Here is a 14,382-nt window from a genome sequence, read left to right as displayed (position 1 = left end):
GCTTACATTTCCGAGGACGGTTTAAAGATATTAATCTTTGGGAAGATATGAAATTGTCGGGGATTTGAATCTGAATTTAATCTTTCATCTGAGTAGACTTATCTGTTAGTACGCAGTTAGCTTTATTTATGTGCGAGTAGAAATAGAAGTTTTCTTGTCGTCTCCGTTGACATGTAGGAGCTAGGTAGTAAATAAGGAGCAACATTGTGTGCTCGTTAAGTCATGTTTATAGGAGCGCGAGTTGTACCCACGCAGTTGCATCTCAGCTCGTATTATCCGGAGGGCACTAACTTGTAGCACTGATAATGCCTTATTACTGTATTATGTTACTCGTAAAGTCAACAGAATTTCTAGACGTGAACTAGATTCTTATTATTTGCATTAACTATTTGATTTGAGTATAGGTTTTTACAAGTATTTTACTATACTCGTATACATACAGCGTGATTTTTACCATATTAGGTACCGATGTTTTACCCATCCAAATGATTATTTTCTGTGGAATTAATTACATTGAACCTTGATTAAATGGATAGACAGACGAGTACCTAATAGGTAGACATCACGATGTTAAAACATGAACACTTATTATTCCACAAACTAAACAAAAAATAATTCAGTAGAAAAATACTATATAATATACATACTTAAAGGTATATTATATAGTATAGGATATTCAAAAAGCTCAAACTAACACAAATTGCAGTACCTAAATCTATTGAAACTTGTATTTTCGCATTGCTCTTAGAAATGGCAAGCACTACCTAAGCAGCAGCCGGGTACTTCCCTACAGTGTCACTGATGCGAACACTGGGAGAGCATCAATTCCCAATACAAACTTAAGGCGGCTGTTACAATAACTCACAAATATAGCCTTATTAAACGGCTTAAAATATGATTGACTATGTTGTATCTGTGGATTTTAAGATTTTAAAATAATTTATTGGTTGAAACTAACTAACCTAAAAACAAAAAAGGTTTCGAACAATGAAAACTACAGACAAAACGTTACATATGGCCGTGTTACTGAAGTGTAGAAACTACAGAAGTTTCCCTGAAAAGGGAAGGTTGTAAGACATATTGGCCGGTGTGCACCCGCCCTAAGTGCAGCCAAGTTTCGTGCAGCTAATTGGTTGGTTTTACTTGCCTCTGCTTTTAACTAATTAGTACTTAGGTACATTATTATTTCCTCTCTAGGAATATTGCAGCACCAAGTGCCAATTGTCGGAGTTATGAAACGCTGCAATTACTTATTTCTCTTGAGATTGCGGTCTGAAGCTCTTATTGTAGCTGTGCTTAAGCCATCTGAGTGTTAAGTTAGTATTATGGTGATGAGTTGATTTCTCAAATGCAAAAAATGAATGCGATTTACCTATACACATATGTATTAAATAAATAAATCTAACTTATATCGGCTATTCAGAATGGAATTTATTGGTTTGTTAACGAATGTATCAATTAAACCAAGAAATGAATCCCGCTGTTGATTTATATAGCTTAAAATTGGGGATCATAGTACATTCAAGCATAGAGAAATGTTTAGAAACATACCTGTACCTAATATTCATTCATATATTTGGTTAAAAATCACGAAAAAGCGGTGACAGATTTTGCCTCAAATACCTCAAATTTTTGTCGTAAACTTAAATAGTTATGTAGTTAACGAAAAGATCCGGGGAGATTATTCCGGTTATCATACCTAATAAATTCCCGTATTATTGTAAAATAAAATAAATTTATAACGACGCCAATTCCAAGGCGGCTTCAGTGTATGAGATTATTAGTTGGGCATTACTACGATTTCTGGAACCGTAATATATATTTATCTCAATCTTGGTAAGATTAACCGCTTTATAAGTACTGACAAGCGCGAATCTAAGTCGATGTGAAGACAGAATGAAGAAATATTAAAGATTGGAATGCTGCGGGAGTAGACTTCTATATCTGGATTGATGTGTCAGTGGCTGTCGAACACACTTGTACTTATAGCGCCTATTTCGTTTACCTAAGTATCACTTAAATGTAAAGCCGCTAAAAATATTGAGAGTAAAAATATGTTTTAACAAATTTTTGAAATGAACACGGATAGTGAGGACACTCATTAAAGTTGGCAACCGTATATTATATGACATAGGACATACACTCTGATGCGCATTCTCGCTAAATATTTGCAATGGCTTCTCTCATTCATACAGAGCATTAAGCTCTATGTGAGACCCGAAAGTACCTTGTCAAAGTGGATTGCGAATAGCTATTGTACATTTCATCAGTGAATTGTGCGCGACGAGTTACCCAGATTATTGTGGAATGGTTGTATAGCTCTTTGATAGCGGCAGGCGCCCATTAGAGTGCAATGAAATTAATTGAAATATGTAAGTGCCTATTTCAATCTGTATAAATTGATGGAAATTCAGAATTTTCATATCGGTATATGTAGTCTTATGTCGAGAAAAGTTTTTGCACGAAAATTGTGCAACCGAGGGAACCTAATGTGGATTACACCACATCGGATAATTTATTTGGTTTCCTTTATAGGTTATGTCCTTTTATTGTGCTTCGTAAAACATAGACCAAAAGCCATACCTTCTTGATCTTTAGAATATAAACGAAACAATAGTGGCATAATTTTTAAAATCAATGGTCGACAACAAAGTTAGCTGCCGCGATTCATAACAAGCGGGGCACGAAAAAACAAAAACTCAATAATTATACTCCTAAAGTGAGTTTGCGGAAGCCGCAAAACGAAATTTAATTTGCCCTGAACGCTGCATCAGAAATAAAGTTAAAACAGTCGCTGCAGTTCGCGGCGGGACGACCAACTTCTAACGCAAATGAATAGCGAATGGGAAAAGTTGGACGGAGAAAAATGATGTCCCACTTGGTGGGGCGAGGGCCATTGTCGCGCCTTGTTTACCGATACCATTGTTAATAACTAGCTACATTATATTAGAAAAAAAACAACAACAATATTCAACTACAACATGAGCTGTCTGAACCAGGTCACAACGACAACTAGCTTGCGTTAACTTTTAATCATTGCTTGACTGAAGAATAGCTTTTAGTGCTGAAAATAACACGGTCAAGCATCATGAACTGCCTTTTAGTTAAGTAATTTATGGAATTTTAAGTTGAGCGGCGCAAGCTGCTGTAATTACATGTTTTATTGTTTTAAAGTTTACCCGGTGCAGCGGAAAGAGTTTATTTCTAAATAGTTCGAACGTATGTCATTAAAGCGAATGAGACGCGCAGCAATACGAACTTTGTTTATGGCTTCGCTATTCTAAAACTGAAAGTTTTTATTACTTACCGTTTTCGCCGTTTGCGCTGATACTGTGTCTGGATACTGGATGAGGGCTTGGAATGAATCTGGGGGCGAAAAAGTTTCAATTAGTTTTGGGGAAAATTTAAAGTAGGTACTTCGTAATGTCTATAGTGTTTGTGAAAACGTGACAAAGCGGAACATTGTCGTGTTATCGCCAGCACGAGTGGTGCACTTAACCCCGAATCCCTGTCAAACATCACGTAGAGGGTGCGGAGTTTAAGTAGAAATTGGCGCCCAACGTGGGACGCGACGCGGCAGCCGCGACCCAGGTGCGCTGCGCCGGCAACACTTAGCGACGGCTCACAACACCAAACTCCACAGTATCCTACCTACTTTGAAGACAGTTAAATTATTGCCACTTCCGTGAACTCAATACCCGGTTGTTGCGGCAACTTTGATGCGGTCGTACGTGGAGATATCAAGAAACGAGCAGTTTATAATAGCACTGAATTACTGAAAAGGCGTCCGCCGGAACATTAAATTAGGCAATTCTGTGAAAACAGCTATAAACAACAGAGGGAACGAGGGGTAAATACGCCGGTTCCCAAGAGCCGGCGGTAGTTCGTCGTCAAGTGTATTTACTGCGGGCGGATAAGCCCTAAACCCTCTAATTTAAGGCGTGAGCCATGCGATCATTGCCGTCCGCTGGGCGAGCACATAAATTCACATTTTTCCGACGCCAGCCGACGCGCACCTGAGCTGGCAACATTAACCAATATTGTTCTGTTAGCCGCGGTCACTATTCGCATTACCTACGTATTTACTTGGTTATCGACTTATTCAGTAAGGTATTTATATTTATTGTATTTCACTGTTGAACCCTATGAAAATGTTAAAATATATGGAGCTGTTGGTTTAGGTAGGTATAGTGATTTCCAAAAGTTGTTATGAAGACTCAACCCACATCTCACTCGTGATATTTTTTTACATTATATAATCGACGGTCTATGAAACGTTATAAATTTTGTGATAAGTACATAATATACATATATATATCTTAATACAAAATACCTCTAATATAATTGATAAAAAATTAACTTTCACATGTTCAAGTGCAGCATTGTTTTAAAAACTTTGATCTGTATACCTAACCGCTTTTGAAGCTCACCGTACTTCGACATAAACAAAACAGAAATGCCAGACCAAATTAAAAGTTACGCGACGTCTCCTTCATACATAGTTAAACGGTCCTTAAGAACAAATATCTTTTGGGTCTGCCATTTGGGAGTGCTAAACTAGAATATATAAGAGCCTAACCCGAGATAGTTTTTCTGAATTACGCCCGTACCTCTTAGAAATACGGCATTAGATCCGAATAAATCCCCTTTAATTTGTGTAAAACTCAGTTGAAAATAAGCACGCTGAGGGGCCTTATAAAATACTTACGTGTTTTCATTTCAAATGCTAATTGGTGGCGAAGAGTTTTGTGCTTCTAAAGGATTCTGGGTAAAGTGGATGTATAAAGTATGCTTAGCAAGTGATATGTGAGGAGTTTTATCCATCAAAGGATTTTCTTTAGTTTGTCTATGAGTGAGGATTTGTTGTGTATAAAACGTGTAAGTAGGTAGATATATGAAGTTTTCCCCTCCGGGACATAGTTACAATATTTTCCTTATTCTTTTCATGGGTAGCTTTACAGGGATGACGGATCCTCGTTTGAACCTCATGCTTTTAACAAAACTATGTATGTTTTCTTTTGTACAACTCACTAATAAAATATATAAATATGTCGGTGTACTTAATTTAGTTGTAGGTACTTATAAAAGTAACTACTACTAAAATCACCTAAGTCAAGATTTATCTTCATTTCAGGATGATTTATTGTAAAGTTTCACTACCGAAGTTACTAGAGGAAATGACTGCCAGAAACTAGTAGTTCAGAGTATCACCTGACTTCTGTTAACAACTATTTATTATTTATGGTGATTGAAACAGCTCGAACTACGATTGTACATTTATTACCCACAGAATTGAGTTACCCGATCACCAATCGCAGTAGACCTAAACTGCGGGCTCTGGATGTTGCTGTCTTGCTTTGTGTTTCTAGCAAAATGCTGGGTGTAAGAGAGTTCGCGATATGATGGTGTGATTGATTCTGAAGCAATGGTCTCAAGATTAGGCCGAGGGTGGACGAGGGTTCGAGTCTCACTGCCGAAGTAGGTTTGACATGAGAAGCGGTCGGTGGTTACCTACAACTTGTGATCGCGTCCACCATATTAAAGCCAATCTACGGGTATGTTCTAGGAACACACAAACAATATCTTCCTATGAAATAAAAAAAATTAACAACTTGTCAGTAAAACCATATTTATGTGTCATTTCAGACAGACCATATTTAGTTGTCATCACAGAGCGGTGGTAGCTCAGTCGGGTAAGCGCCCGCTTCTCACGCCAGAGATGCGGGTTCGAATCCTGGCGCTGACATGTACCAATGAGTTCTTTTCTGAATTTAAGTACAATGTATACCATCGCTCTTACGGTGAAGGAAAACATCGTGAGGAAACCTGCATATCTAGATTTAGCACATCTAGATAATGTGAACCCACCAACCCGCAGTGGACCAGCGTGGTGGGAAATGGTCCAAGCTTAGGAAGGCAGTTTAGACCTTGGGGATATGCACAACGGTTCCATTCGAGAGAGCCAGGTGCAGGTACTTACACCCCCACAGAGAATAGAATAGAATAGAATAGAATAGAATAGATGTGTCATTTTTGATATGTTTAAGTAACAATAGTAACAAAGTGGAGTATAGTAAAATAAATATTTTACAAATAAAATATATGGATTTGATAGCAGTCATAGGGCTGACGATATATTATAAAAAATAGAAGGTACGACAAACAGTATAACTATCCTAGGCGATTGGGTAGTTAGGTACCTTGGTACTTAATCCTAATCTACTATCTATGAATAGATCGATAATTTTACAAATGTCTTAAGCTTAAATCTTACAAATGTCTTTTAAAATAATTGAATTGTGTAAAATATGCAAGAGTAACTTAAATATTGCATTTGCCAAAGTCAATGTAACTTTTGTTTACTCTTCTCGCAACTCATACAAAATTCAAATTAAACAAACTTCATAAACTTCGATTTAGCGGAAGAAATTCAAATGATCTAAATCAATCAACCCGTTCATCAAAAATTCAGGCAGACAGCGCAATCACTTAATTTAATAGAATATTTAAACGTCAATCTCTGAATGAAAGCAAGATGGAAGTTGTGGTTTGAATTAAAATTTCGTAATCCACGTTCCGCCCCGTAGCAAAGAGGTTGCTTCCGCTATGTAAATATTAAGCGATGTTGCGACTAAGTCCGGCGGACGACGGGCGATTAATGTATAATCTGAATAAATCGCGTCTACCTCCGAGCTCTGACTCACTTGAATACGTCGTTCGCAATTAATGCCCCCTTTCATTGCCGCTGTCACGCGCATTTAGCGTTCTTGCTAAAACACTCGGAATGTCTCTGTGCTTACCTTCCGAATGCCGTTTTTTGTGTCATAGTTTATAGTTGACGACGCCATAGAATAAATGAATATATAGGTCCTGAAACGGAGTCGGAATGGCAGGATTTGTGAGGCGCCACCGGGAATCCCTCCGAATGGGAGATTGTTTCGCAATGAAGCTGCATGCAGCTATAAAGTCAAACTATTTTATAACCCGGCTTTACTGGGAATACTATGTGTTAATAATATGTTACCTGCATAATATTTTCACTACTACGTATATTGTGCTGTCGAATAGAGGAATAAAAGATTTGGGGGTAAAGTAACAGTTAATTAAGGTATGGTTAGTGACATTGGCACGATACCTACCGCAAACAGGGGTCGCATAATAATTGTAGCGGTCTACACCTTAATAAAGCCAATCGCGTGTGGAGGGGGGGACGCGGCGAGCGGCGCGGGGGGAGGGATTAAGGAGACTACGCGCTCTTCATTGAGATTTGTTGGAGGATTAGGCGCTCGCTTGATGGGCAACCCCCGTCATCGGCCGGCCTCAAAGAACACACAGAAACGCCATTATGTTACCCTCCAACCCTCGCGTGGACCAAATCATTTCTTCGCTATATTGATTCTCATTATCACTCTGATACGAAGGAACATTTTATCGACGAAATAAGTAAGTACCTACATATTCGACAGAAGTATTTAGGAATAAACAAACACGAGTGAAGGGTAACTTTGCGACGGAGTGTTGACTGTGTAAATATGGATATGGACAAAATATTAAATCCGGTAAAATGTGGAAGCGGTATTTTTGTTTGCAGTTCCCCGTTTGATAACGGCTGACAACTTTTACGAACGAACCACAAATAATCGAGGAGTAAATATTTAATAGCGGTAACCATAATGAATCTCTTCAAAGGATGTTTGTGGAAAGTACTCGGATGTAGAGTCGAAATTAGAATACTGGTACAACCCTTTACAGCAGGCACTTTAAAGAGTCTTTGGTGCAGAAAAAAGTTTGTTCGAGGTACATTCAGAATGTGTTTTAGGCACCAAATATGTGGTTTGTTTGGTGGGCGCTACGAGACAGGATAATTGAAGTAAGAATTTATACGTTTCGGATCTGCGTTCTGCGCCGACTGGGATTGGGGCTCGAATGCGGCGTCGAGGATGTTTGAGGAGCTTCCGATAGATTCATTGCGGTTTTAAAGCCCTCTCGTATGCCATTCTATGACTGACGAGCTTCACTATTCACGTTGTATTTTTGGTTATTGCTACAAATAACTAGTTCAGTACATAAAATGAAGGAGGTACCGAGACTAGGTAATCGTATTGATGAGGTTCATTTAAATACTTATAATAATATTTATTTTGTAAGCATTAGATGTACATTTTCATTTAATTTTCCCCTGATCACTTAAGGGTTTTCATGAAAGTAATCAATCAGACAAAATAATTAATTACGTAGTTAAACAAGTTGGTAGTTAAGTATGACAACAAAAAACTCACGTATACCTATTATAGTATACTTTACTTACATACACTAGGCATTATTCGGAATAGACTAAATAAAAATGGGTGTTTTTAAAGCCTACATTTACTAATCCCTCGCAAGGTTCAAAAGTAGAACAAAGAACTAGCTTTTTCGTTGCCTAACGCCGAAACAACAAAGCAGGTTGTATTGGAACACAGGCAAGACTCGATTACAGAGAGGCACGCTCGGAAATTGGAAATGCTACATTAGCAGAGAGAGGTGCACGACGCGATATCGATAACTTACGAGCTGAGATTCCGAACGGAATAACACACAACCCGAGCCAGACCATAGACAATCCATCTTTTAAAAAGTCAAATTAGACCTGACCCCGTTTTACTAATGTCCAATTGCCTTTTTTAAATGCAGTTTTACCTGATTTATCTTACAGCACTTTCACTTTACCGAATGCATTCTAATCAAGTTGGGCATTATTCGTTGGAGGCCATTTTGATCACATAGTAACCGTTATGAAGCGGAATGCTCTGAAAATTTAATAATTAATGGCCATCGGACAGTGTTTGTGAACAATCGGGCACTTGAATCCTCGGTAGGGTCATTGACCGGGCCCACCTGATTGTACAAGTATACCTGAACAATAATTAGCGTGGAGTAACCGCCGCGCCGCGCCGGGTCGGAGAGAGCTTATCAAATATGTACCTACGTACAGCCTCCTGCGTACCGGATTTATTTAGGATATGCATGAGGGGTACGGTTTAAATTTTAAACGGATTGCGCCCTTGGATTTTGGGCTCTGTTTTGTTTAGTAAATCTATCACTATAACACATCGCGTCGACATGAAATTTAATTTTGAATTTGTTATGAAAGTTTGCATAAATGATTATAAAGCTTCATGTCAGAGTTAAAATTTTGATTGCTACTTACTATTTTTGGTAAATGTGACGATCTTGAGAACTTTCCCGTATCGCTGGAAGATTGAGTAGAGGACGTCTAGCACGATGGGGTACAGCATGTGTTCAATGATCACCCGCAGGACTGTGTTTGGACCACCCTGTATAAACACAAAAACATGAAACATGGATCAAACTGACATTATTTGTAATGCTTCTTGCTACCAAATTCAATCATTACATAAAGCTATGAATTTCATAATTAAGGGTCGGCACACACGTGGAACTTCTACTTAAGGTGGCGTCTGTAATCTGTTTGAAATGTTCAGTTAAAGCGGAGCGGTCCGACCGAGGTATTATAATTTATGAGCGGGGAACGTTTCGCTGTGTTGTTTTGGTATTAAACTTGTAACGCCCGTGCAGGGTCAACTTTGAGCTTCTTATTTAAATAATGTTGCTTGTGTTCTATGCTATGGACGTCAAATTTCGGTCGAATACAAGTACCCTACTACCTATATGATTAGGTTTTGTATAGTTGATAACTAATTCAAAAGATGGTTGCTACTGCGATGCGACGCTAGACTGTTTCTCGCCGGCATCCAAAGACTTTTATTTGATGCCAGCACGGCGCAGTCATAGCGCCTTACGACTTTGTCACTCGATTTTATTTTCCTGCACTTGGTGTCCTGTTTTCTTGGAAATAATTTATTGATGACAAGCAACCGCAACAGTCTTACAATGACGTGGGCAAACTTTTGGCTTACTTTTGGTTTAGTTTGTACTCGCAGTATACATAATATGTAGCCGTAGATAAAGTATAATTTTCAAATAACATGTTATTTATTATTTATATGAACATATCATCACGCCTACGAACTTAGAGCAACATTAAAATCTGTAAAGTAACAATCTGTGTATTTACCTAATCTTTTCTGCTTTCCAGGCATAGTGAAATTCCATTCCAAGCTAGTACACATTAAAATTTGTACCTACAGTGGGGTTACCACCACCGAACATAAGCAATTAACAATCCTTATGCGTCGCTCGCTTATCAAATCTCACGTAACTTGTACGGATCTGACCGATGTTAGGCGAGCGACGCTTGCTTATGGATTTTTAATTACTAAAGTAACGATGGCAGTGACAGTAACATACGCGACAACCTATCAACATAAAAGGTTCAAGTACCTCTACCTGTATCTCGGTGCCGCCATTGGCCGGCTGCAGCGCGGCGCCCGCGCCCGCCACTAGGGCTGCGCCCGCGCTGTTGGAGATGGCCTGGGCCGCCTGCAGCGCCGCCTGCGCTGACGCCGACTGCGGACAAGGAGCAAACTAATCAACTAGCTATTTTATTTGTAGCAGGTTTAACTTAAGTACTTAAAAAGTTATGTCTGTAGTGGGCGCTAAATAAGGGAAGGTACTAATATTTAAAAAAATGCAATTTAGTTTTATGAGTCTTGTGTTATAAGTAACATTAATTTATTTAACAAGCTTTACCATTTTAATGTAGTTTTCTAAACCCACTTATAATTTCCGAACTGTATAAAACTAGATACGTTCAGTAAAAAACAGAAAAATGAGTTTGTGAAGTAGTTTTAACTTTGCTTTGCTTTAATCCGTTCGTCCCCGAGTATTTACAGCTGCTACGGAGTTTTCTAGGAAATGTTCACCCCAACGGCAGCGGTCACCAGCTCGAGTACAGTATCTTCATCTCCAACCGTGTATAAAGATATAACCAAGTCAGGCATAAAGACCTGTACAATAGAATACAATGCGACAAGTGAAGATATGTATTGTATGTGTACTTACTGAAATACAATATATATCAACACGTGAGTTGCATTTATTATTTTTCCTAAGCTCTCAGTGACCGATGGATCCCGCAACTTGAGCTTTGGTTTATTTTGTAAAGCCTTTCAAAGGTTATATGTATTTGCTTTGTGGTTATATGTATAGGTCGATACTATCAACACTTTATCCAGCATGAACACCGATGACATTAGCTTTAGAAAAAGGTGACAGTGCGGTATCTAAGCTATTGTCCCATGCAATACAATACATTTTATCATCATATCAACTTGTTAAGCCACTGCAGACTATACTGTAATTTTTAACTATACTACCTTTGTTATGTTTACCCAAGTTCCGAAGGGTCCTGGGCTATCCTCACTTATCCAAATTGGTCCGAGGACTTAACATTTTCGTTATGAATGATTTTAAATTATACATACACACATAGCGCAGCATGAATAGTAATTACCTATGTAAAGTATGTAAATCGAAAGAATTTGGCACAGGAATGATTCCTAATCCACATAGAAGGCCTAGTGCAATAATTTGCCTACGGCTTGTTCGTGCCTCAAGACACTACACATCACAGCGCCTCCACGCAGTAGACACAATACTACTGCCTCTTCTTCTGAGCATATCGGTGACAAAAACTAGGCCTGATGAAAGGATTAGCCACTCCGATCGGAGTCAGTCGCTGAATGGCAAACGTGCGCCGGACGTACAAAAAGTGCAGTTCCACATCACTCGTGGAGGCTCCTTTTATGCCGTCACTGGCCCTTTAAAGGCCGTGGTGAGCTCGCGCACTGCCCTTGCTCGCGCACAATGCTCGGGCGAGTATTTCTCCGGCATCAGGCCCGGCACATGTGGGGCGCTTTGATCCTGTATTTCGCGTGGCTTTGTGCGACGGCGGGCTGACAAGCGGGCAGGTGAGACACAAAAATAAGGCTTTGACCGTGTCATGGTAAGCCTGTTGCCGACGGCAAAGGCTCTGCTACAAATTCGCGTTGACTTGCCATCCCCCACCCTTTCTCCGGCGGCGCGTGTCATATTTTTCATATTTTACTTTATGTGTCTGCGCTACACGGGGGATTTGTGTGTGAAATGTGTTTTGTTGTTTTAGATGGAGGTTCGGTTTGCGTTTGCGAGGGAATTAAAGAAATGTCACCGCCGCCTCACAAGATGTTATGAGGGACGAAACCAGGAAAATTATAGAATTCTGTTAACTGTAATACGTCTTCTTAGCTATGAACCTATATGTAACCAAACAGTAGTTTTAAATTCGACCAAAAGCCTCGTTTTAGTGACCCTAACCTTAACACAAAGTCTAAGTTATTTGAATGCTTGTTCGCAATTTCTCAAACGTAGTGACGTCATTCAGGCGCGGCGACCGCGGTCTCCGCGACAAATAAGTTCCTCCAATAGGAAGTCAGGAAATTCTATTCACTGCCCACAAAAACCTTTCTTAGTCGCATGATTGATCAAATGCTCGGGACCGTTCTAAAATATTCAGAAAATGCATCTACTGCGGCTTTAAAAATCGAAATAGCCAAGTATTTCTTGGTGCACTAAAGGGTTTCGAGTATTTTCGTTTTAGATTTTTACTGTTCCGTCCATGATGGAGGAGAACTGTTTTTGGTTTCGCATTTGAGATCGATAGGCAAAATAAGAAGCGCAGCAGGTACTGAAATAACATTTCTTTCCTTTCAGTAATATTTACTCAGAAACTTCCTGTTACCTAATTAATTAAAAGAGTACCGACCAATAAAAATGCCATGACTAAATATACATTGAGAGAACGTGGTACTTAATACAGAATACCAATAACTTTCCTACAAAACTAAACTAAAAATAAAAAGTTAATAATAAGAAGTTATAAAAAATGGGGTTTATCTATAATAAGGACTAGGAATAAATGTGGGCTTATACGTTCACATTTTTAAGTGTTATTGTTTTTAAGATTCCGTGATGCATCAGTGAGGGGATATCGCATTCTATTACATTTAAATAGAGTTAAATTTACGTAATAGCATGAAACATTCAGAAAAAGCTGGATATAGATACAAAATATAAGTATTTCAGAAACAGAAAATAAGAGCTGGTTGCAAAAAGAAATGGATAACGATGCCTTATGAAACTTTTCGACCAGGGAAGGAACCCTCATTATAAGTTTTAATAGTGTGCAAATACAAAGACGATTTCCTGACATCTCGAATTGTTGAACTGTGTTACAACATACATGTTACATACTTACAGAAAAGTTAAATTTCTGTTATATTCTACGCACTTATAATTACCAATTTACTCTAATTTATTTTGATTCCAAAGTAGAATGAAACAGCCAGACTTTGGCTCCCGGACTTTATAAAAAGCAATCACAGTGTGGGACCAAACTGTATGTTTAGGATACCGTTATTATTAAACGTTGTTGTATTCGTTCTAATGAAACCTTTTTTAGCACAAAATAACAAAACGTTTTGCTGAAATATACCTGTACGAAAATAGGTTTGAAAAAACAGTGACTGCCTTGTGTTGAAACCTTAATTATTTCATGTAAACTCGAGTAGCTATGCAGGCATTATACTGAATTAATCACGTAGGTAAAGCAAAGTTAATACATATTTTCAAATGTACGTAAAATTATTTACAATTAACTCTGACCAACGTTATTCACAAACGTGTGTACGTACAACTGGGAGTGTGTAATTGGAATTGAAGCTTATCTTAACTGAGAACAACATAATCGCGCTCGTTTACACAATGTATTTACAGAAACAGCCCAAATCGTATTGTTTATTCACCGCCTGTATGAATGGTGGAGCCGCCGTCAATACTACAAGCAAATAGATACTGTCAACATCTCGGCTAATTAACGCTATAGTTAAACTTAAATAGTTGTCTATTATCCAGTGTTTGGATAGATCAATTACCATTAGCGCGTATTAGTTGAGGTTTCAGTGAAATTGAGCAAATCTACTTACTATTGAATGTTAGTGTGTTTGCACTAGAATCAGCTAGTTCTAATTTCAAATCGACACTCTCTGGACATTAATGTAGGGTTCGTATTACGTAAGAAATTCAGATGATTAATTCTTAACTTAAAGTTATTTTTTCTTAGACCTAATAGTAACTATAGTACTTAAGTACATAATAACAATACTCTATTAACTATTCGTTGATTGACAAATACTAGAGCTAGCCTAAGGTTGTCATTGTAGGGCTTAAAGGATTAGTGAGTCAGATTAGCGTCAGATGCTGACTGTCCATAATGCAGAAGACGTATAAAGCGAAGGAACCTACAATGAAAATTAACGAAGCATAGGGAAAAAAATACTTATACAGATTATGGATTATAATATTTTTCATAACAAAAGTTTCCAAGTGAATGCTTCGTAGAGAAAGTTTTGTTATGCGAAAATTACTTACTAAGCCAACAAT

The 14,382-nt window shown here is 38.3% G+C and overlaps 1 protein-coding gene across 14 annotated transcripts in view; it reads right to left on the bottom strand.

Annotated features, from left to right (window-relative positions):
• LOC105394091 (polypyrimidine tract-binding protein 1) overlaps positions 1 to 14,382 on the bottom strand; it is a 331,428-nt gene that overhangs the window by 16,002 nt on the left and 301,044 nt on the right. For 9 of the 14 annotated variants that reach the window (XM_038105572.2, XM_038105575.2, XM_038105578.2 and 6 more), the window contains 3 exons: positions 10,345 to 10,488; positions 9,191 to 9,317; positions 3,308 to 3,366 (listed from right to left, as the gene is read on the bottom strand). In XM_038105572.2, coding sequence (XP_037961500.2) covers positions 3,308 to 3,366; positions 9,191 to 9,317; positions 10,345 to 10,488 — 330 coding nt within the window. The remainder of the gene's footprint in view (positions 1 to 3,307; positions 3,367 to 9,190; positions 9,318 to 10,344; positions 10,489 to 14,382) is intronic. The other 5 variants (XM_038105570.2, XM_038105573.2, XM_038105571.2 and 2 more) reach the window with 3 other exon arrangements.

This window comes from Plutella xylostella, chromosome 22 (assembly GCF_932276165.1).
Source record: "Plutella xylostella chromosome 22, ilPluXylo3.1, whole genome shotgun sequence".
Taxonomy (NCBI): domain Eukaryota; kingdom Metazoa; phylum Arthropoda; class Insecta; order Lepidoptera; family Plutellidae; genus Plutella; species Plutella xylostella.
Note: the sequence above shows the minus strand (reverse complement) of the source record. Positions and strands in the feature narration are given on the sequence as shown.